This window comes from Protobothrops mucrosquamatus, unplaced genomic scaffold (genome assembly GCF_001527695.2).
Source record: "Protobothrops mucrosquamatus isolate PMUCROS unplaced genomic scaffold, P.Mucros_1.0 scaffold379, whole genome shotgun sequence".
In the NCBI taxonomy this organism is placed as follows: Eukaryota; Metazoa; Chordata; class Lepidosauria; order Squamata; family Viperidae; genus Protobothrops; species Protobothrops mucrosquamatus.
Genome location: NW_015386711.1, coordinates 579,543 through 603,253, shown reverse-complemented (window position 1 = coordinate 603,253; position 23,711 = coordinate 579,543). Strand labels below are relative to the sequence as shown.

The window sequence follows — 23,711 nt, the reverse complement described above, 5'->3', positions numbered from 1 at the left end:
GCACCTGTAATGCACCTTCATCTGGCAACGACAAAACACTTCTGAAATGTGAACGTTCCCTAATCTTTGATTGGATCAACACAGCAATGCCTTACAAGCCTGCTTTCGCATCTTAGATCTGCTTTTTAAAATGTTGCATAACACCAACTAACTGCATCTATTTTTGAAAACCTTTTTTTTAAATAAAATAAAATAAAATAAAATCCACTACCAGCATCATCAGAAAGCAGCCACCGAGACAAGCAGGTGCAGTGGCCTTCCGAGTTCAGATAAAGCAGAGGTTAGAGATTAACTGGAAACCAGGAAGAGAAGCTCTCTGGAAAAGTCCAGGAGACCTTAAAAAGAACAGCAAGTGGGGAAGGAAGCTGGATCCTACGGTAGTTGTCTGTTAGATTTATATCCCACCTTTTCTTCAGGAGCACAAAGTGGCATCCACAGTTCTCTTTCCTCCCATTCCTCCACACCATGGAAAGCCTGTGCTGAAGGCACTTTCCCCACTCACTTCCTCCACCCCCCCTGAGATCTGGGCAGGACTGAGAGGTTTATTCAGATTACAATCCCGCCCCAGACTCAGTCCTCTTTTATCTGCCTTGGGAACGGTTCTGCCTCCTGCCCTTCAAGGCTATACTCCAATGAAGGCAAACCTTTTAGAGACCGAGTGCCCAAACTGCAACCCAAAACCCACTTATGCATAGTCGGGTGCCGGGTGGGTGTGGCCCATTGGGTGGGCGTGGCTGCGGTGGTAACGGCAGACTGGGTGGGACTAAAAAGTTCAATCAATTCCAACTTTGCAAGATTTTTTTTCCGTGAGAAGTTGAAATTGACTAATTGATTGAACCTTTCTTTTTTGTACAAGGCGGCGGAGGCCAAAAGGTTTTATAAAACCTAGCTGAAGGCCTAGGACTGGAGCAACAGCACGCATGCCCACAGAGAGGGCTCTGCGTGCCGCCTCTGGCACCCGTGCCATAGCTTCGCCACCACTGCTATACTCTCTGCCCTCTGCAAAAGTTATTTCTTTTTGAAAAAAATAAAAAAGCAAAAAGAATAAAAAATGATACACATATACAAATGTTACCAATAGAAGGGAATATCCGTGGCTCAGGATTGAATTGTAGGGTCCTTGGTGCTCTCTAAGGTTGGCTATTTTCTTGAGACGTTTCATGACCCAACTAGGTAACATCATCAGTGCTAGAAAGGAGAGGGGGGGGTTTACTCTCTGTTGAGGATAAAAGTTACTAATTTACCCTTGATTCTGTTCTACAAAACCTGGAATATTCATTGCCACTGAACCTGATTCTCCCTCCAGCTGTGCCCAGTTGCAGCACGTGGTCTTCTCTGTTGCAATGCAGAAGCCCACTGGGGAGGGGGCTTCCTGCACCATTCTCAGGGTCTTTGTTTGATACCAGCCAGCATTAAATGCAGCTTGAGAAAGTGAGTTCAGGACAGTGAAGAAGAACCCAACAGGGCGACACTCTACCTAATGTTACACATCTTCACGGCCGCCAGACTGACCTATGCACAAAATTGGAGAAACAAAGAAATTCCTACTGAAGAAGAGATTCTACAAATTTTTTTATCGTGTGCGGACATGGACAGGCTAACTATGGAACTAAAGGACAAGACAGAAACGGACTATTTTGGAATCTGGGACAAATTTTACTGTTGGTATGAGTCAAGAAGAACTGTTCGGGTTTTGAGTTAAAGTTTAAGTTTGTGATATATAAAATTATATGTTAATATATAGAGAAACAAGCTTGAGATTGTATAATATTGTATTATATAGGGGAATATATGTATATATATATATATAGAGAGATGTATATATAGAACTTTAAATATGATAAGGAATGAATTGTTAGGATTATATATACTGGAACGTCATGTCATGTCCTTTTTTGTTTTAATTGTTTTATTAATAAAAAACTTTAAAAAAAAGAAGAAGAAGAACCCAACAGGGCAAGGGGCCACACTTCCAGGGGGAAGGTGACAGGCTGGCATGCTGAACTTTCTCCCCAACTTGAGTCTGGCTAGAGGGGAGTTGGGGGTTCCACTGGCAACTTAGAGCCTCCCCCCATCTCTTAGCAGGGAGGGTGCCAGGTCCTCTCCTCCCCACACGGAACATCCTGGCTTTCCCACTGACCTCCTCCTATGTTCAATTTTGACCTAGATCAGAGGTCCCCAACCTTTTGGGCACCAGGGACCGGTTACAGAAGAGAGATTTTTCCACAGACCGGAGGGGGTGTGGTTTTGTGTGCTGCCTGTATCCCACAGATGGAGCTTTGCTTGTTTGTGCTGCCCAGTTGCTGGCATGCCGTGGCCCGGTACCGCTCCACAGACAGGGGGTTGGAGATCCCTGACCTCTTGGACCCCTCGTTCAAACCAGCGGTCCTCTCTGTCCAAAATGTGGCCTTTGCCTTTTAAATGCAGATGGACTGCTGAATCCTGCCCTGATGGGTTTGCTCTCTTGTGTTGTGAAGCGGGAATGGGCACTTGATCTCACTTCCCTGGCTAAGCGACTCTCAAGGCCGGTGGAACAAGGACGTGCAAAACGGCCAACTGAAAAGAAACCAAACGGAGACGCGGTTTCTGAGCCTTAATAAAAGTGCAAATGCTCAAATGAAAAGGTCCTGATACTATGTTACAAAACTGCTCCAGCCGTTCCCCCAGCCAAGGGGTAGGCAACCTCGGCTCTTTTATGACTCGTGGACTTCAACTCCCAGAATTCCTGAGTCAGCGTAGCTGACTCAGGAATTCTGGGAGTTGAAGTCCACGAGTCATAAAAGAGCCGAGGTGTTGCCTACCCCTGCCCCAGCCTCTTCCCCTCCCTCCCTCCCTCCCGGCTCCGGAAGGGGCGGCGCTGGGCGGCCGTTTGAACGCGGGCGGGAGCCTCAGTGGCGCTACTCCGAGCGACTCGGCTACTTTGCCCGAGAAGGGCGGCGGCGCCAGCGCGTTCTCTCTCCCTCCGCTGGGCTCCCGGCGGGTCCAAAGCCGAACCCGCGACGGACCCTCCTTCCCGGGGATGAGCGCCTCCGATCCGGGCCCTCCCGGGCGCAGCCGCGGCTCCTCGCCGGAGCTGCAGCGCCGCGGCCGAACGGAGGAGCTGCTCCGGACCGAAGGGCGGTACCTGGAGCAGCTCGAAGGGGTCGCGACGGTGAGGAGGGGGCGCCCGGCAGGCGCCCGCCGCTCAGGGGGCGCTAGGCTCCGGCGCTTCTTGCGCGTTCCTGGGTGCCCGTGGGTGCGGCGGGCGGGCTCCGTTCGTGGGGCAAGCGGGGAGGGACGTGGCAGGACCCCCCGACCCTTCCCGGAAGGAAAAAGGCCGAGGGAGCGGCCCGGGTTTAGGGGCTTCTCTTCTTTGGAGCAGCCCGGTTATGGAGAGCGCGCTCTTAAAAAGAAAAAGAAAAAAAGGGATGAGATCTCCCAAAGGGGCGAGTGGTTGAACATCGTTGAGTGAATTGATACTTATTTTTAATCTTTGTTAATACTGGAAGCTACTCAAACTCTCTGGAAAGGGAGTAACCTAAGCTTCAGCCATGCACCAATGCATTTTTTCCCTAATGCATGCCTACTTCCCCTTGCGTAAGGCAACTGAAAACAGCAGTTTACTGAAATGTTTAAAACAAAACAAAGCAACGGGAAGAAACTGTAATAGCAGCTCTCTCTCACCCACCCACCTACCCCTCTCTCTCTCTCTCATATTTATTTTGATTTCTTGCTTTTTATTCGGTAATTCATCACCATTTACTCTTTATGTGCTGAGTTATGGTCTTCTCCAGATTCCTGGTCAGCTTAGCACAGTTTGGCTAGTGGGTCATAGCATAAACAAAGGCCAGTTTTAGCTCAGACTTGCTCAAGGAATTCTATTTTAGGACAGGCTCTCTGAAGTGTACCTTGCAAGAGGCATATGATTACTTGTATCAGCGATAAGGTAGATGCACTGAGTAAACTATTTTGACTAAGAAGCAGTACTAAAGAACCAAATCTGACATGCCCAACGAGCCAGATTTTCTCCATGCTGCAGGAAGAGTGAAAATAGGAATGTTGTATTCAGCTTCAACTGGACAGTAATGGTTGTATGTCCCTTTTCAGTACTTTGTGGTCACCCTGAAGGCCAAGGGGATCTTGAACCCGGACGTCCATGAGATTCTCTTTGGACCCTGGGAGTCCATCTGCTCCGCCAGCCGGTAAGGTCAGCCTTGTGGCACTGTGGCCTGGAGGTGGGGTGGGGGTGGGGAGAGGACAGTACACTCTCACTATATGGCTGAAAATATTAAAATTTACATTATATTCTAATTTTAGGAGAATTTTTATAAATGATGTACTGTTAGTGTAAGTCACCAGAGATTGTGTCTAAAATGTTAAAGGTACTTCAAATGTATGTTGGAAATGTAGCATTTTGGATACAAATAGATGAACTCATTCAGTAGATTTTAAAGACTAATGTATAATTGAAACCAAAGATTTTCCTTTTGGGAATAATGGATAGACAGCTGCAAAAAAAGGCATGCAACTTTGTTTTTATATTTGACAATTGCAGCAAGAATATAATATGCTCAAAAGATTCAGCACTCCCTACAATGGAGGAAGGGTTGGTGTACGTAACCATATTGTGTTTGCTACAAAGTAAACCAGAAGCTTCTTTTTCCTGTTTCTTTTTATCTTTTCTTTTTGCACCTTGGTCTTCTTTCTCTCTTTGTCTTCTTTCTTTATATTAATTTTTGTTAGTATTTATCTTCTTTTATAAACTTAATAAAATGTATATAACAAGAAAAACTAAAGTTGCAGAACCATAATTAAAGAAATTGTGCTTTTTGCATAAAAAGAAATAAATGCATACAATATTACATTATACCTTAGCACAGGGGTAGGCAACCTTGGCTCTTTTATGACTTGTGGACTTCAACTCCCAGAATTCCTGAGCCTTAGCACATCTTCATGCAGTGATAGGAGTTAGCCCCATTTCATAGAACCATAGAAACAAAGGGCTGGAAGGGACCTTGGAGGTCTTCTAGTCCAATCCCCTGCCCAAGGCAGGAGTCCTTATTCCTGGACAAGTAGTTGTCCATTCTTGTCTTGAAGTCCTCCAGCAATAGAGCTTCCACAATTCCAGGAGGCAAGCTGTTCCATTGATTGCTCACTCTATCAGGAAATTCATCCCTATTTCCAGGTTGAAGCTCCTTCTGATGAGCTCCCACCCATTGCTTCTTGTCCTGCACTCAGGAGCTATGGAGAACAAATTGATGCCCTCTTCCCCATGGCAGCCCTTTAAGTACTGGAAGACTGCTGTCGTGTCTCCCCTTCATTAGGCTAAACATATCTATTTCTTTAGCTGCTCATCGTATGATTTTGCCTCTAGACCCCTGATCATCTCTGTTGCTCATCTCTGCATTCCTTCTAGGGCCTCACCATCCCTTTTGTATCAACCTGATCAGAACTGGACACAGTATTCCAGGCGTGGCCTCACTAGTGCAGTATAGAGGGGTACTGTCAGTTCCCTTGATCTCTCTATTGATGCAGCTGGAACTGCACTGGCTTTTTTTGGCAGCTGCAGCACATGGTTGACTCATACCTCAGCAATGATCCCCCAGGACTCCTAGATCCCTCTCACAGTTACTATTGTCAGTCCAAGTACTTTCTATTCTATACCTACGCATTTGGTTTTTCTGCCTAAGTGCAGGACCATATTTTTCTCACTGGTGAACTGCATCTTGTTGGATAGGGCCCAATGCTCAAGTCTGCCAAGGTCTTTTGGAAACTTGACTCTATCATTTAAAGTGTTGGCAATTCCACACCCTCCCCCCTCTCAGCTCGGTGTCACCTGCAAATTTGAAGAGTTCCCCTTCTATCCCCTCATCTAGATCAGGGCTTTTCAACCTTTTCATCCATTGTACCACTTTTAGGATATGGCAACATCCGAGTACCACCAGTTGCCTAGCAAAGTGTCAAAAACTTGATGATCCCCCCCAAAAAAGGAAAAAAGTGATAAAGTACAGATAGTCCTCGACTTACAACAGTTCGCTTAGTGACTGTTTGAAGTTACAATGGCACTGAAAAAGTGCCCCCGAAGCCACAGCCGAGCAAGACACTTGTCTGCCCACCCAGCGGTGCTCTTCCTCCTGTCCAAGGTTTTCATTGTTGTGAGTATTTCTGTTGAGGATTGGCAGCGGGGATGGGGTGGGGGGGTGTTTGGTTTTTATTCCCCCCGTCTGCTGGGTGGTTGCATCAGGGTTTGGTCACTTCACATGACCCTGGGACACTGACCGTCATAAATATGAATCAGTTGCCAAGCATCTGAATGTAAATCACAAGACCCTGGAGATGCTACAACATTCCAGCTGATTGGCGCTTCTTCTGGGCTCAGCAGAAGTACCAGGATCAGTGCCGCTTTCCAGCTGATTGGTGCTTCTTCAGGGCTCAGCAGAAGCACCAGGATCACCTCTGCTGAGCCCTGACAGCCCTGCAGCTCCAGCCATTTCTCGCTCAGGCTTGTGCGGTGCTGCCACTGGTTCAGCTCATTCCCCTCCCCCGCTACCACTTTTCTAGGATGGTCGCGTACCACCTGCCAGGTGCCAATGGACCACAGGTGGTACCTGTACCACTGGTTGAAAAGCCCTGTTCTAGATAATTTAAGTGCTCCAATGCATACTTCCCTCCATGTAGATATAGCCCCATTAAGGACTACATGCTGGGTGTGGTTTGGTTAGCCAACTGCTACTGTTTACCCCACATCATTCTATCTTACCAAGAAGCAGACTGTGGTCTATTTTGTCAAATGCCTTACTGAAGTCCAAGTATACTATAGCCACAGAATTTCCCTGAGCTACTGATCACTCGCAAAGTAGGTAATAAGGTTTGTCTGGCATGGTCTGTTTTTAACAAACCCATGCTGGCTTCCATTAATCACCTTGTTCATTTACTAGATGCTCATGAATCCTCTGCTTGATTATCTTTTCCAGTATTTTCCCAGGTGTTGCTGTCAAGATCCTTAAAAAAGAAACTCTTCCTACAGCCCACCAGAAGTGGGGAGTCCCATTCTGATTAGAGGAAAAGATTTCTAGCGCAGGGTTGAAGTGATGGGTCCTTGAAGCTTGGCTCTTTGCTAGCAGACATTTCATTACCAAAACCAGGGAATTCCGTCAGTGATGGATAGGACGTTACATAGTAACTCCAGCATTGTAGATCTTACCTAATTTGGATAACGAAATATCTGTAAGAAAACAGCCAAGCTCAGAGAGCTCCAAGGGGCCCTCAAGTGCCATTCTGTCAGCTGGTAGATTCTGTCCTAAAAGGTGTAGGTGGCTTTTTTTTAAGGCAGGTGTGATTGGTCAGGTTCAGCAAAGAAACTTTATAGAGAGCCTCACAAAGACGCAAGACAGACTGAGCAGAAGAAGTTGGACCTCTGAGCACTTTCTGCTTCTCTTTATGCTGAACCCTTTGTTCTTGCACTTGCTGTTAGGCAGCTGCCTGCGGTGGCCTCTTTTTTCCTGGAAGAAGGTGAGTGCAGAAAGGGCACCGGCCCCTGACCGTTTCCTTCAGGGCTTCTCTCTCTCTGCCTACAGGACGCTGCTTTTCCACCTGACCAGGGGCCATTTTGCATTAGGACTTGAGAGTTTCTGCCACCAGCTGGTGTTCTATGTCCATTATGCAGAGAATCTGGAAGCAGCCCAGAATATCCTGAAGGTATGCCCTTATTGCTTACTGCAGGTGACTTCGCAGGTCAGATGGGGTGGGGGAGGCAGTACTTTATGCCCAGCATTCCCCTCTCCCCCCATTTGTTCTTGCACCTATTTGCTCTTGGCAGCCAAGGACATCCTTGGGTTGTGTTTTAGCCAAGATCTTGGTCTGGAGACGAGGCTGGGGATCTGTTCTCAGAACTTGCTGGTCAGCCACCCTGACCTGCTTCTCCCCTTTACTGGGATGCATCTGCAGAAACTGGTAAGGAAGAACAAAGCTTTTTCCCGCTTCAAGAGGCTTCAGGAATCTCGCCCAGAGCTTAAAGGTTGCCGGCTGGAAGAACTGCTGCCGCTGCCCCTACAAAGGCTCCATCAGTAAGTGGCAAAAGAACCATTCCTACAGCAGAGTTTATCTCCTCTGGCTGGGAGGCCAACCTGCACCCGCCACTCCTCCATGGGCTCCCGAGAGAGACTGCTGGGTGCCAAGGCCGAAAGAGCTTTGCCTCACTGCTTGCTCTGCAAGGTGGGGTGCAGATGGTGTGTGTGTGTGTGTGGGGACAGGCTGGGATCTGTGATGTGCAGCTGAGAGGCAGTCGCTTAGGTCTCCTCCACCTCTGATAATCTGTTTGGTAGGTACAAGCACTTGCTGCAAGATTTGGTGGAGCAGACTCCCCCGGAGAGCACTGGATTTGACCAGCTCCAAGGTAGGATTCTAACTAAGCCCTGCAGTGCCCTCCTGAGGTTTTGCCTTCAGCTGTGCAGCTGTTGATCACAGCAGCGGGCAGTGGCGTAGCGTGGGTTGTCAGCACCCGGGGCAAGGCACCCCCCCCTCCACAGTGGGCGGCGTCGGTGACCCGGCGGCTCGGATCGGATTCGCACAGCCAGCACTGCAGAGAGAGTGAGTGAGCCAGGCAGGGGCAAAGAGCTGCGAGTGCGAGCGCGCCCCCCCCAGATGTTGCGCCCGGTGCGGCCGGCCCCCCCTGCAGCCCCCACGCTACGCCTCTGGCAGCGGGGACCTTGGAGTCTTGCCCGGGTTGCCTTCCCAGTGAGCCAGCCAGGAGAACAGGTTACGGTGCTGTTGGATGTGATATGCTGTCACTTGCAGGGGCCCTAAAGTCTGTCTTGGAGGTCCTGCATCGAGTCCAGGAAATTGCTCGTGTCCGTCAGAACCTGGAGGCGATGAGACAGATTCAGAAACAGCTGAAGGGACGGAAGACCCAAGTGCTGGCTCCAGGTGAGGCCTCTGTGTTGGTTGTCAAGTCCTCATGCTACAGTAGACTATCATCATGAGGCTATAACTAAACACAGTTCAGACATTGAATAAAACCAGCAATTGATGCAACGGATTGTCAGAAGTTGACAATATATTTGACACTTCTTTATACTTCTTTGACAATGTATACAGTGCTAAATACTAAAGATACATCTTGCAGAAATGCTCTTTCGGATTATAATTCAATGTAAGTTTCTATTCTTTACTCACATATTCTCCCATTGATTGAGCATTATATCCAATTATTGCGCATTTAATCATACAATCTTTAACATATTCATCTTCCATATTAATTTTCAATAAAAGTTTACACATATTAGTAATAACATGTTTATTGTCAGTACACAATGCCAGCTCAAAAAACAATTTTCTCATTTGGAAAATCATAATTCTTGTCCAATTTAAACCTTTCTGTTAACAGCTTAAACAAACAGGTGTGACCTTCCTTTTCCAATTCTCTTGATTTTAACTTAGGCTGTCCTTCAAAAAAAGTCAATAAGTATAATAAATACAACATACATAGCATTCAAGTCATTTTGTCACTGTGCCAGGAAAGTTGGGTATTTCAGAGAAAACAGAAGCCAGTTGAACACAATGGGAATGGGGTACTTAAGGTGTTGGTGCTTCACACAATGGAAGACATGCGTTGAGAAGGAATGGGTGCTGGATGAATGAAGTTTGAATAGAAAAGAGAGTGACCAGCATGAAAAAAATGATGTACAAGTGACTTGGTCATAAGAGAGAAAATGAGATGGAAATGGCAAAACATAAAGGAGGAGTGGAAGTATCAAGAGGAAGACGGAGAAAGTCATGGATGGAGGACATTGGTGAGATCCTGCAAAAGAGGCCACAAGTGCTCATCTCTGTTTCTTGGCTGAGGGAACCAGCATTGCCTGAAGATGCTTCTGTGGTCCTGTGACCAGCATCACTGTACGCCAAAGGCGCACGGAACACTGTTGCCTTCCCACCAAAGGGGTACCTATCTATCTACTCACATTCACATGTTTTCTAACTGCCAGGTGGGCAGGAGCTAGGGCAGGAATGGGATATACATACACAAACACATACACAAAATATGGTGTTTCCTATTGCAAATCTACTGTAAGCTCATTTTGCATATACCTTCATATGTTAATATTTTTGTATTTTTATACATTGCCTTAAATCTTATTTCATGGAGGATTTTGGAATCTAAAGTAAATCTCCTGACATGTTAGGAACCCAGCTGTCACTTGGAAATGCTGTCTCACAGTGTTTTTTTGAAGTCCACAGCTGAGTTTTGGAATTGTGTGCCAGTGGCTTGCCTCAGCGATCGGTGTCATTAATCACGCTTCATTTCCCAGAGAAACCACTTCTGGAGTCACCAGTGGACCTCAGATGGTTTCAGAGCTCACCCAATAAGTTCCTGGGTTTTTGTCCTTTCTCCATCCAGGGCGGTGGTATCTCCAGGAAGGTTGGCTGATGGAGGTCCCCTCCAAGGGGAAGGAGATGCAGCGCAGGAGGTGCTTCCTTTTCTCTGATATCTTGTTGTTAGCCAAGCCTTGCCACCCGCTCCATCCTTGGAATTCACACAAGTTTGCTTGCCAGGCCGTTTACCCTCTCAGTCACTGCGTTGTGGAGAAGGTCTTTGGTCACACCCAGAGCCAAGGAGGGCTGCTCAGTGTAAGTGCTCTTCCCCCAGTCCCAGGTTCTGCCAGTGGGCTGGCTCCTCTCCCCTGAAACCCATGGCTGATCTACGATAGAGGGTAAGGTGGGAGGCACCACTGTGGCTAGTGCCCAGAAGAGATGGCAGGCATTGGGTGACTCCCCAGCCAGGGACTCTGGGGTGGGTGAACTGGGAATGCTTTCTTTTGGTCACACCCAGCAGTTTCCTGTCCTCCTTTCTCTCTTTTCAGCTCTCCTTCCCACGAAAAAAGTTACTCTTGATGTCTTGCGATCAGGAGGATTTTGCCAAATGGCACCAGAATCTGGTGGTAGCTATCAGGTAGGCTCCTCTAAAGTGCTCAGAGTAACATTTAAGGAATCATTTATCACAACCCAGCAAGGCTTAATTAGGCTGAGGCAGTGACCTCACTGAAGTTGCCTAGTAAGTATCACAGCGCAGCTGTGTGCAAGACTGGGGCTTCCCTGGTCAGCTCCTCCACTGCAGCCACCCACTCAGTTGCTGTCCCAAAATGAACTCTGGCTGACCCGGAGACTGTGCTTTGGTTCAAGGGAAGGCAGGTAGCCCCTAACCCAGTGATGGCGAAACTTTTAGAGACCGAGTGCCCAAACTGCAACCCAAAACCCACTTATGTATCATGGGGTGCCAGGTGGGCGTGGCCCATTGTGTGGGCGTGGCTGTGGTGGTAACGGTAGACTGGGTGGGACTAAAAAGTTCAATCAATTCCAACTTTGCGAGATCTTTTTTTTCCTGCAAGAAGTTGATTGATTGAACTTTTTTTTTTGTTTTGCACATGGCGACGGAGGCCTAAAGCGAAAAGGTTATATAAAACCCAGCTGAAGGCCTAGGACTGGGGCGACGGCACATGTGCCCACAGAGAGGGCTCCATGTGCCACCTGTTCACCACCACGGCCCTAACCTATACAGCTGTTCCTTCTGCCTGATCAAAGTTGCAATGGTGCTGAATGGACAAACTGAAGTTACGGACTGTGCCCTGGACGCTTGGCATCCCATTTACATTTACAGCCAGTTGCCAAGCCCCCTGCGATCATGTGGTCGTCATTTGCAGTATTTCTTGCTGGCTTTGCCAGAAAGTCACTGGAGAGGCTGGCAGGGAAGCTTGCAAGCCGCAGCTGACTGTCAAGAGGACTCCCTCTGGTCTCTGGCTGAAAAAGGTCCACGCCAAAATCCGCGCAGAGAGACTTCAGAAGCTGAGGCCTTGCACACCCGCCCTGGTCCTCCAGTACCCCTTGCTCCCTCCTCCACTTGGTAGCACTTGGAGCTTGCACCTTCCTGCTGGCTTCCCCACTGACTTGATTGTGGACACTGGCAGGAAGTTATCTCGCTAACAACCAGGGCCAGGGCTTTTTTTCTCATAGAATGCCCAGAACGGAGTTCCAGCACCCTTTTTGGATGGAACCTTGTAGGGTAGACAAGGCGGGTTGTATGACATGTGTGAGTTCCGGCACCTTTTTTTTTTTTTTTTTTTTGAAAAAAGGCACTGACCAGGGCATTAATTTAACAATCGCAACCGGGACTGCCCGGATTGTCATTGCGAAGCAAAGCAAGTGCGCTTTATGACTGCATCGCTTAGTGATGGAAATTCTGGTTTCAATTAAGGTTGTTATTTTCTGTCTTCCTACAGAGAGCTTCAGGTCTGTGGCAGCCCACCTGCCCAGAAGGCCAAGTGAGCCAGCTGGACTGTGCAGCAAACCTCCTGTGCGCCCTGGAAGCTGTGTGTGGCAACCTGCCAACTTGCAGACATCAATGCTACCCTCCTTTGGACCACTAACTCCAGGCATGACCCTAACTCGGCTCTGTCCTTGGTTCAGTTCCCTGTTCCTTCCGTCCAGAGAAGTAGAATGTGAGGAACAGCGCTTTCCTTCCCCTGGGAGGCGGCTACCTCCAGAACAGTCCCACTTATTCAGCCTAGAGACAGGGGGCCCCTGCACTGGGACAGCCTGCTCGGCAACTCTCATGTGACGCAGTGGGGCAAAAATGATTCATATTCTACGCAAACCACTTTTCACACCCATGGATCTTGCACAATGGGATGTAGAAGTCTATTTTCTTCTAATAGCTATGAACAATGGTAGTTTTTTCCTTGTGAATTCTAATGAGAGATTAGTTTTGCCTGTCAAGATAGGAAAACTTCCGGGCTGGAACTCAGTGGGTTTTTTAAAAAAATGCCAGGGCAGGTCCTCGAGACGGCGTGCTTGGGAGCTAATTACTCTATAATCCAATTTCACCAGTACAATTAGGACAGACAAACTGCTGCTTGAAGTATTTTCAAAACCTTGCAGCATGTTTGCTATGCAGTCAGAACCCCAAATGTAATCCTATTCTCAGTAGATATTTAAAAAGCTGATCAGTTTTGAATTTTTGTTGCTAACAGTGGGATGTGGGTGGGGGTGATCTTCCAGATCCTCAAATTTCAGATAATAGATTCCATTATTTTAGGGAAGGGAGGAGCAGTTTACGGTGGCTTTTTAACAATTTTAATGCGATTTATCTTAGCAATACAATTTCTACAATAACAATTACATCTAAAATGAGTAGATGCAATAAGCGAATCACTTAAGACTTTGTTTTCAAATGCATCTTCTGCAATGTGTGAACGTAAAACCCATGGGAACCCCTGCCCGCTAGGTTAGGACTTTTCTGCAGTGATACTATCTGTAATGCTGAAAACTGCAGGAGGATGGGTAGGGAAAGGACAGTTCTGTAACTGTCAAAGGAATAAAAGTTTTCTGAATGTATTTTTTTATTCCAAAACTAGCTGTACCCGGCCACGCGTTGCTGTGGCTCAGTCTGGTTAAATGGAAAAGAAAGAAAAGAGAAAGCGCACGTTTGTAATATGTTTAATTTCAAAATGCTAGCATGTGTTGCTTTTACGTCCAACAGATGGCGCTGTTTTTCAAAAACATGTTTTTACCTGTCACAGGTGTGACATCTATATAATAGTAGGTATATAAAAACACGCGCGTATTCGAATGCAACGTTGATTTAAGATTTTGAACAAACGAACATTTACATTTTTATTTATATAGATGTTGCAGTAGGGAAAATTATGCTTTCCTAAATGGATACCTGCTTTAAGAAAATGTTAGAGATGACTTAAAAGACGGTCTAATAATATAATCATTAGTAGGTTACTGTACCTCTTTAAGAAGAAAAAGATCATGTGAGGAAATAGCCAAAAAGAAATGTTAATATTAAATTTGACAGATTTTGGTAGCAACACTGTAATTCACACGTCCTTCTGTGGAGGACAGTGGACAGGCATCCTAAATGGTGGAAGTGTGTGTGTGTGTGTGTTTGTATGGACACACACATGTGCATGTCTATACAGGGATCCTGGAACTAGAGAGAAACTTGAGGGAAATCACAAAACAACTTTGGTGTTTTATACTGGCTCAATAAGAGAGAAAAAAGTTGCTTCTGCTTTGAGAAAATCTGTCCTTCACCAGTTCTTCCTTTGTGAGAAGAAATAACAGTCCTTCCCCTTTTCTTAGTTCATTCCATTGCAGATGTCTCGCCTTAAGACAGTCTATGCCAGTGGTGGCGAACCTATGGCACGCATGCCAGAGGTGGCACTCAGAGCCCTCTCTGTGGGTATGCATGCCATTGCCCCAGCCCCGCCACCCCCTGCAGCCCCCTCCTCACCAGCAGGCCCCCCCGGAGGAGAGTCTGCCCCAGGCCCGGCCCGGCCCTTGTGGAGCAGCGTAGCCAAGGACATGGCATCCGGGCAGCAGGACAAGACTCTGCCCTTGTGCCCCATCGTGTGCAAATGATGCTGCGGGCTGCGGGCGTGGCTGCCATGGCACTGCAAGGCCGCCTGGGCGATTTGCTGCAGCAGGCCATGGAGGCAGTGAGTGGCCCTGTAGGTGGGTGGGCAAGGGCAGAGCGTGGGCGGGCTGGGGCGGTTTTTGGGCACTCGGTCTCTAAAAGGTTCACCATCACTGGTCTATGCACCATCTCTTTGCCAAGCTGCTTAAGTCGGAATTTGACCATTCCAAAAGCAAAAGGCAATTAGTTAAGAAAAAAAGGCTTCTGACCCAATTTGCTTCCCCAAATGCGATGAACACGGGCACAGAATTCCAATCTTGTGTTACTAAAGCCCACACTGCTTTAAGCAATGTAAAAGTAATAGGCTTTTTAAAAATTGCACTAAAAAAAGATATTACAAATATTCCATACATTAAATATTTCATGTCCCCCCCCCCCCCCCGAATTTTGTTTGGTTTGTATGGCTGCCAGTCTCACCTAAGCGGCTCTGGGTGGCCATACAAATTTATGTACGAACAAACATAAAAATATTACAACTATGTATTATATTAATTTTAAAGAAAATTGTCCAGGAATGAGGAACAACTGAAAATATTAAAATATATTTGAATCACAACATACAGCAGGTGAAGTGCAGTGAAAGGGATCCTCAAGAATGTTACGGAGATTGTAGAGAAATTTAATTCTTTGCACTGATTTTTCTTCAAAATATAGGACAGGTATGTGACTGTTGACTTTCTCAGAGGTGACAAAAGTACCCTGGGATATCTTCAGTACCAAAGGTATGAATTACCAAGCTTTGATGGCATCCAAGGAAAATAGTTCAATGAGAAACAGATGACCTAGGAAAAATTCACAGCTTGTTCTTCAAACAAGTAACAATGCCAGAGGACTTGGTAAGGGTAACCAATGTGACATCAATTTTTACAAAGAGTTGGGCACCTGGAAAGAAGTTTTGTCAGCTTAACCTGTGCCCAGGACAGATTATTAGGCTAACTTCTGATCTTGTTAATGCTACTCTCCAAAATCCTTTGACCAAGTCCTCATCAATGGCTCTTCTAAACTTCATAATAGTGAGATGACCAGTCGCTTTATGAATTGTTAAATCATTGAAAAACAGAAACAAATAGAAATGTGAAAGTGTTAGGACTTGCTTATAGATGACTTAAGGAAAAAGCTATTCCAATTGCAAAATGCCAAAGTGATTATGAAGCGCTTGAGAAGGAGGACCTCCTTAAAATAAACGACTGCTGTGGTGGCAAAAGGCAGTCCCACATACAGCATTCACTGCCACACATGAGACGCTACTCCACCCCCCCCAACACACCTGAACTGCTTAAAGTGCCAACAGAAGAATGGGGAATTGGGGGCCCAGTAAACTGAATATATTCACTGGCCATATCTCGGTGTATCTAAGCAGAAAGGAGTAAGTAAGGTCATTCAGGTGGGTTTATCAAAATCATTCCAACATCATGGTGTAATTTACAGTTGCCTGTCTTTGTCTTACCTTTGTAACATAGCATATCAAAAAATATACATGTTGTGACTCTGCTTTTCATCAAGGCTGCTCAGCAAGCTTAGAGCTGAGTGCACACTGAAAGTTATTTGTTTGCTTAATAAACATGTCATATCTTCAAGTTATTTGTTCCTTTAGGAGAGCCAGTCTTTGGTCACAATAACACTTAACCGAGAGGCAAATAATTTTGAAATAATGTGATGCACACCGGAGAAAGGAATCCTCCACAAAGACACAGATAATCTGTAGGTGAAGAAAAAAATCTGGTGCCCACAATGGACAGTGTAATGGAGAAGTCACATGTATGAATAAAGCAAATTGTATGCTAGGAATCCTTAGGAAAATGATTGAAAATAAAGCTGTCAACACAGTAAGAACGTGCCTGAAGCTGGAATACTGTAAACCGTTCTAAGCTGACGCACTGAAAAAAAGATTGGAAAACATGAGAGAGCGCAACCAAAATTATTGCAGTTTGAACAACTCCATTGCAAGGAAGTCTAGATCCGAGACTGTGATTGAGCTGAATAGACCCCTGCGCGGCACAAAGACTGAACAGGGAGCTGTTTTTCCTCCCTCCAATGAAGCTGATGGAAGTGGCCCAAAGAAAGCATTGCTTCACATCAGGCATCAGTAGCACATGGCATTCGTTACTCCAAGATGCCTGGTGATAGCTACTAGATTGCATGTGTGGAATTTATCCAGTTATCGGGCTGGATAAATTTAAGGACCCCTCTATTGAGGGCTACTAATCTTGAAGGCTCAGTTATTACGCTTGAGGTAGAGGAACAGCAGGCTACCAAAGCCCATCCCCAGGGCAACAATCATGGGAGAATTGGGCTGTGTCTCCTCCTTGCAAGTACATATGAAGCATGTTTCGACTGTGATCAGCATAATGCAGGAACGTGGGAATGAATGCACTACCTAGAATGTTATTTTTATTTCAGACTATACCAATATTGATTAGATGTCACTTTCAAACAGTGATGTTTAATTTTTGACTGGGATTGGACCTCGACTATAGGTAGCCAACTTACAATAGTTCATTTAGTGATTGTCCAAAGTTACATCACTGGAAAAACTGACTTATCACCGTTTTTCACACGACCGTTGCAGCATCCCCATGGTCACATGATCAAAATTCAGATGCTTGGCCACTGACCCGTATTTATGATGGTTGCCGTGTCCAGGGGCCATGTGATTACCTTTTGCCACCTTCTGACAAGCAAAGTCAATGGGCAAACCAGTTTTACTTAACAACCGTGTTACAAAGTTACCAATTGCAGTGATTCACTTAACTGTGGCAAGAAAAGTCTTAAAGTTGAGCAAAACTCACTTAACAAACGTTTCACTTAGCAACAGAAATGTTGGGCTCAACTGCAGTCGTAAATTGAGGGCTATCTGTATTTGAAGAGTGGTAATAGGGGGCATTTAAATGCAAATATATAGTTTTAAAATGGATTCAAATTGGGCGTAATAGATACAGTTTATACTACTTAGGTTTTTATTTCTGATAATTCTTGTTGGAATTTTGCTGACTAATATGGAGATTTAAAAATGGGCTTATAGGCGATGGGGTGAAGTATGGAATTAAGAAATGGTCAGTTATATTTTAAGAGACAGTGATTATATTTGCTGGGAAGTTTCTGCTATTTTTTTGTTTTGTCTTTCTTCCTATACTTATTCTTTTTTTATCTAAAAAAATATTTTAATGCATTTCTCTTTTAGGTAACTGTATTAGTTCTATTTGTTTAATATGATTTTCAATAAAATAGTTGGGAGAAAAAGAACTGAGAGTGAAGATACTTCTGCCTTTTAGGATGAACCAGCAACAGTAAAAAAAAACAAGCAACCAAGAAATATGCCCACAGATTAGTATTTGGTACAGCAGCCATGACAGCCCTGGAAAAAGATACCATTCAAAAGCCTTGCTGTCTCTATATCAGAGCTCCCTTTTGCTATGCAAGCGAATGTTGGACTTTAAACATAAAGGATAAGAAAAGAATTGTTGCTTTTGCACTTTGGAGAAGATTCCCAAAAATATCAGGGAAGAAAACAAACGATGGATCACTAAACCCATGGACCCAGAGTTCTCACTTGAGGCACAAATGACCCCATCACATTAAACAGCTCTCAGAAAAAATCTTTAATGCTGGAAGAGGCGGGAGGAAAGAAAAAAAGGACAAACAGCTGCGAGGGGTACAGAGACAAAGATGAGGAGTGCAGGTTGGGGGGGGGGCAGGTGGGAAAAAAATAGGTTAGATCAGTGTTTCTTAACCTTGACCATTTTAAGGCATGTGGACTTCAACTCCCAGAATTCCACAGCCAGCAACGCTGGCTGTGGAATTCTGGGAGTTGAAGTCCACATGCCTTAAAATGGTCAAGGTTGAGAAACACTGGGTTAGATTTTCTCCAAGATCTATTCCAACTGGCGTGGTGGAGGAGTCAAAACGGGCAAAAATATAAACAGTGAACACAAAACGGATAATCCCAGCTGCAGGAGTCCATTAATAAGCCTCTGCACCTTTCCCAAATCTTGAATGCCTTTTTTTGAGGTGAGCAACTGGAGTCGCTGGCCGTTTTCCAATCGGTTCTTAGCAAAGACTTTGCACAGCTGACCGGCTCTCCCGGCTCAGTTGCTGGGAGGGAAGCGCTGCCTCCTCCTCACCCCCAGCTCAGTCCGGTCCCCCCCCCACTCCCCGCAGGAGGCGGCGGCCCCGGGGCGAGCGCGAAGAGGCCTTTATTCGCCAAGGGGCGACGTTACACGGCCGTGCCGTCGGCGGGGCGCCGCTCCTCCCGGTAGCCCTTCAGCAGCTGGTTGACCAGCGTCTTCTCGCCGTCCCGGCGGGGCAGCGGCAGCGGCGGCAGCGGGTTGCCCTTGTACTCGATCACCGCCCTCTCGGCCCGGTCCAGGTTGTCGTTCTTGGGGATCCGCACCATCCGCGTGTAGCCTCCCTGGTGGGGCGCGAAGCGGGGCGCCAGCACCTGGAAGAGCTTGGGCAGCAGGTCCTTCTCCTGCAAGGAAGCGGCAGCAGCGGCGGGAGCGCCGCGGTCAGTCCCGGCTCTCGCACCCCGCAGCCCCGCCAGCGCCCCGGACCCCCTCCCAAGCCGAGCCCGCTCACCGTCAGCCAGAAGTCGGCCAGGCGCATGGCCTGCGGGTCCGTGTCGCCGCGCTTGGCGTGCTCGATCAGCTGCAGGGCAGAAACAAACACCGGGACGGGGGGGGTGAGGAGGAGGGGGGGGCTCCTCGTTCGCCGGGACGCCCCCCCCCCACGCCCGTTTTTCCCCCCCGTCCCCCCACTCACCTGTTCGGCGTAGAAGCGCATCTCGTCGGCGCGGGCGCGCGTGGTCTCGATCCTCTCGTGGCGCACCAGGCCCGTGACGAGGTTCCGCAGCAGGTCGAGGCGCGAGCGCGGGCCGAACCCCAAACGGCGCCGCAACCGCCCGTGGGAGATGCCGAGCACCGCCGTCAGCCTCATTGCCGGGTCGCCGCCGGAAGCCGCCGCGAGCAGGGCGGAAGGGCCGCTTGAGGGGCGGGGTGACGGCGCGGTAGCCGAAGAACCTGGGGAGGTGGGCGGGGCGATCGGGCTCCGAATGGGCCCCGAGGCGGGGTGGCTGCCGGCAGGAGTGTCGGGCGTTGGGACGGCCCGGGAGCGGGGAGAACGGGCGCTTCCCTTGCGGTTTCCTGACGCGGCTTCTGCCCGAGGACAGCTGGGCCCGAGCAGGCGGGGGATGGCTTGAAGACGGGCCCGGCAGTGGCACCTCGCGGCTGCCGGCCTTTGGGGCGGGCAAGTCCGGGGCCTTCCTTCCCGAGGAGGCCCTCCCGCCTCTGCCGCTGAATACTCAAATTGGTCTGGTCCAGGGGTAGGTAACCTGGGCTCTTTTATGGCTCGTGGACTTCAACTCCCAGAATTCCTGAGCCAGCCATGCTGAGGGGAAAGGGAGAGGTTTCCAAGCTGAGCCATGCTGGCTCAGGAATTCTGGGAGTTGAAGTCCACGAGTCATAAAAGAGCCAAGATTGCCTACCTCTGGCCTAGGCCGCTTTATGACTTGTGGACTTCAACTCCCAGAATTCCTGAGCCAGCATGGCTCAGCTTGGAAACCTCTCCCTTTTCCCTCAGCATGGCTGGCTCAGGAATTCTGGGAGTTGAAGTCCACGAGTCATAAAAGACCCAAGGTTGCCTACCCCTGGTCTGGTCGATTCTGAACGAAGCCTCAGGAAGGAGGAACACGCTGCTTCTGCTATTAAAATCTACAGAAATCTTAATAACCCACTTTTTGCGTTAGAATAACAATAAGGAATTCTATTACAATTTCATGCAGAAATTGAAATTACTGGCATGATATTGGAAGCAATAACAAAAGATTTTAGACATGGGAGAAAGGTTTATTTCTGTTTGAAAAAATGTGTATTTAAAAGTTGGCAGAGGTGGTAAATATTTAAAGTGTTTATTTTATAATTAAGCATTTCACTGGTGGTACATGTTGAATGTTGGGTGTTTCAGATATACTGATATATTCTTAAATTAGAGCTGTTCTTAAAGGTCAGGCACTCACACCTTTAACCTGTCAGAATCTTGTCCATTAGGTATCTTCATAGTCTATTGAAAACAAAATATAACATTTGTTTAAATCATTGCCTCAGGCTTATTTACTAACCATACTAATGCAGTAAGCGTTGTTTCAGTTTAGGAAATGTGATATTCCAAAATGAATTCCAAACAATATTTTCAGATGTGGTTGAGATAATCATTTTATTTAGCAATCAATACAGCTTTTTTTTAGACTATCCTGCATAGATCCCTACTATTGCCATTTAGTATCTAACCCTGGCAAATTAATAGATTTCAAATAGATTTATTTCTCAGTCCCATTCTTTAGTACCTTAATGGTTTTTATGTTGAAATTTGCTTTAATATTCTTTCTAGTATTACAAATATTCTTGAACTTTATGTTCATCCCATCTAGAAGTCCAGTTATATCAGTTTGCTGAATGAATGTTCTTCACCATGCGCAAATGTGTGACTTGTTTCTCAAATGGGATATGTTGTTAGACTCCTTGTTGGAATTTCAGAAATTTTTCCTTCAATGATACTGTATTACTTGAAATATTTCTTTCATTTATAATAATGATGAACTATTACATTAGCAAATTACAGTTCAGGTTTAGATATTCTCTGGGTATCCCCAGTCAGCGGGAGATGTTTAGCTGATCAGAATGGACTCCACGAGAGTAGGAAGCACATAGATAGTTACACATAGAGGGTGTAACTGAGGGAAGGAGATTCCCTTTGTCGCAGGCCGGCCCTCAGTGGGAATGTTGCAATGCGAAGGCACACCTCTTGTAGGCAGCGTAGAGCAGGAGCATGGCACGCAGCATTTGCCGGCATATGGCCATGGCCATGCGCACTTGGGGTTCCTGGAGTCCTTGGGGCCAGCGTTGGCGGGTGCTTATGACTTGATGGAAGGCTGAATGCTTGGATACCCTGAGGGAGCCACTCCAGCGTGGGGGCTGTACTGTCACAAGGTGTCCAAATACCGAATCAATTCCTGTGAGACGCACAGCCTGGGGTTTACGCACAGACCCACTGCGCCCTCTTGTCTCCCCAGCTGCTCCCGGTGGCTGCTGCTGTCCTGCTCCCATCTTTGCACGAGGCTCCAGGACCAGACTGAGGCCCTGGAAACAAAGCTGCACTTCTAAATCGACAGCACCTGGGCTCCGTCCACCTCGGAAGAGAGGCTTGGAAGCCCCCGGCCTGGGGATGGTGCCCCTCAGCCACTGCAGAGATTCATCTAGTGGAGACCAGGGTGCCCATAGCTGGTAGCCCCCATCCATGGTCAAGGCCACGGAGTAGCCCTTACCCCGTGTTACCCCTTACTCTTAGAACATCTTTGTACTACTTGGTGCCCTTGGCAACCCTTTGTGAACGTGGACAGCTTAGAACTTTCTGATTGATTCAACATTCCAGAAGCGCCTTCTGCTGCTGATTGCGCAGAAAGCTCCTGATTACAAACTTAAGGACACTTTTGAAGTTGCAAATCTTTAACTGAAGTAACATGAGAGTAGGTGGCAGACTTAAAATATTCTGCTCTAAGGATATAGAAGACAGGGACAAAAGCTTTTTTTTGCAGAAGAAACTGGTTCAGAGAGGATTGAACCATGCACTCATTTTCCTACCTTAGCCGTGTAATCCCAGATTGGATAAGGTTTCAGAAGTGTGGAATGGGCTTTGATAGTCAAGATGTTTTTTTGATAGGATTTCCAGGTTTAGTAATTGACATGAAAGCATGCTTCTTTCTTCCAAGTAGATGGATTTCCCCCATTGAGGGTGAGGGTGAGGGGATGGGTGGGGGCTGGGTTGGGGTGGGATTGGTTTGGGGTTAGGGTGTTAACTGTCCAGTTGGTAGCTCCAGAAAAAGAAACTGCTGGGACATGATTCTATATTTTACCAAGAGTATAAACTTTACTGAATAAACCATATTGGCACAGACAAAGTGAAACCAGCTCTGGGTTTCCTGCGCAAAAGCTAGCATAATTAATTCCCTCCTTTCCCTGTGGGCCACTCTCAGTCCATTACATCCACCAATAACTGTCCATTTTGTTATGAGAGCCAGCAAGCCATGTTAGTCCACCTGCTCAGTGTGTTCTTGGGTTGGGCACTCTCACAGGAACAGATGATGCTCAGATGCAATTGCCCCCACCCTTGCATTGCATCCCCCTCCTCCCTTTTCTTTGTCAAGCTGCGAGCTAAGTGAAATATAGATGAAAATGTAAATCAGTCTTGACATGCCGACCCCCCCGGAAGAAGGATAGACCTGAGACAACAATAAATATATATACACATATACTCACAACCAACTGTGGCCACACCCCTCATTGGGGCCGTTGGGGGTACCTATTGTCAAGGTTCCAACTAATGAACCCAAATAAATCAGAACTCTGAGGCTTGAAAATTCCTCAAAGAACATGTTTATTGGATACATAATATTGGCACGATCAAAAGTGAAACCAACTCTAAAATTCTCATGCAGATTCAAAATAACTAAATGTAATACTTCCCTCCCCCCCTACCATGTCATTGATCATGCTACCCAATGAGGGCAATTGGGCTCCATGACACTCCTCTCTGACTTCCAGCACCTGTGAGGATGACATTGGTTCCCACAGGATCGTTCAATATTATGGCTAGCAATAGCTCCATTTTCTCCCCCCCCCCACCTCCAGCCTGTGTGGCAACTGTGAACAACAAAGATGGCTTCATCCAGGTTCATTTCAAAAGTTGACAATTGGACTCCCCTAGAGAGAAAGAAGTTCCTGGAAAATAACAAGCATAGATACACATTAGGGTTTCGCTAATCTTCTATTCTATCACCTGGAGCCTCTCTAGGCTTTTGTGGATGTTTATTGTGAAATTTCTCTACTAGTCTATCTGCCTTTACATCTTTACCCCTCACCCAAGTAGCTTCTGACAAAGGATAGCCTTTCCACTGAACTAGATACTGTAATTTCCCTTTATACAGTTGAGAATCAAGGATCCATTTTATTTCATAATGGGTGTCACCTTCTACTATAATAGGACCTGGGGCTACTGGAGGTACTGATCTCAATGTTGATTCTATGACTGGTTTTAATAAACTGCAATGAAACACCGGATGTATTTCCCCTAATAGTTGTGGGAGTTTTAGCTCCACAGTAATGGGATTTATGATCTTTACGATGGGGAAGGGACTGTTGAATTTAGGCCCTGGTTTTTTTCAGGGTAGTTTTAATATTAGGTATTTGGTTGACAGATTTTCTCCTCT

At 46.8% G+C, this 23,711-nt stretch overlaps 3 protein-coding genes across 3 annotated transcripts; 1 reads left to right on the top strand and 2 right to left on the bottom strand.

Annotated features, from left to right (window-relative positions):
- Positions 1–3,019: 3,019 nt before the first annotated feature.
- Positions 3,020–10,931, top strand: ARHGEF39 (Rho guanine nucleotide exchange factor 39). Its single transcript, XM_029284114.1, has 8 exons — positions 3,020–3,151; positions 4,087–4,181; positions 7,557–7,677; positions 7,927–8,045; positions 8,304–8,374; positions 8,776–8,904; positions 10,376–10,605; positions 10,839–10,931. Exons 1-8 carry the CDS (start codon positions 3,020–3,022, stop codon positions 10,929–10,931), a joined length of 990 nt encoding a protein of 329 aa, XP_029139947.1.
- Positions 10,932–18,668: 7,737 nt separating this feature from the next.
- On the bottom strand, positions 18,669–19,387 carry MRPL17 (mitochondrial ribosomal protein L17). Its single transcript, XM_015815838.1, has 3 exons — positions 19,214–19,387; positions 19,031–19,099; positions 18,669–18,923 (listed from the first exon to the last, which is right to left on the bottom strand). The coding sequence occupies exons 1-3, from the start codon at positions 19,385–19,387 to the stop codon at positions 18,669–18,671; spliced, it is 498 nt and encodes a 165-aa protein (XP_015671324.1).
- A 1,829-nt stretch (positions 19,388–21,216) lies between these two features.
- On the bottom strand, positions 21,217–21,744 carry LOC107287342 (FANCD2 opposite strand protein-like). Its single transcript, XM_015815846.1, has one exon. It carries the CDS (start codon positions 21,742–21,744, stop codon positions 21,217–21,219), a length of 528 nt encoding a protein of 175 aa, XP_015671332.1.
- Positions 21,745–23,711: the final 1,967 nt, after the last annotated feature.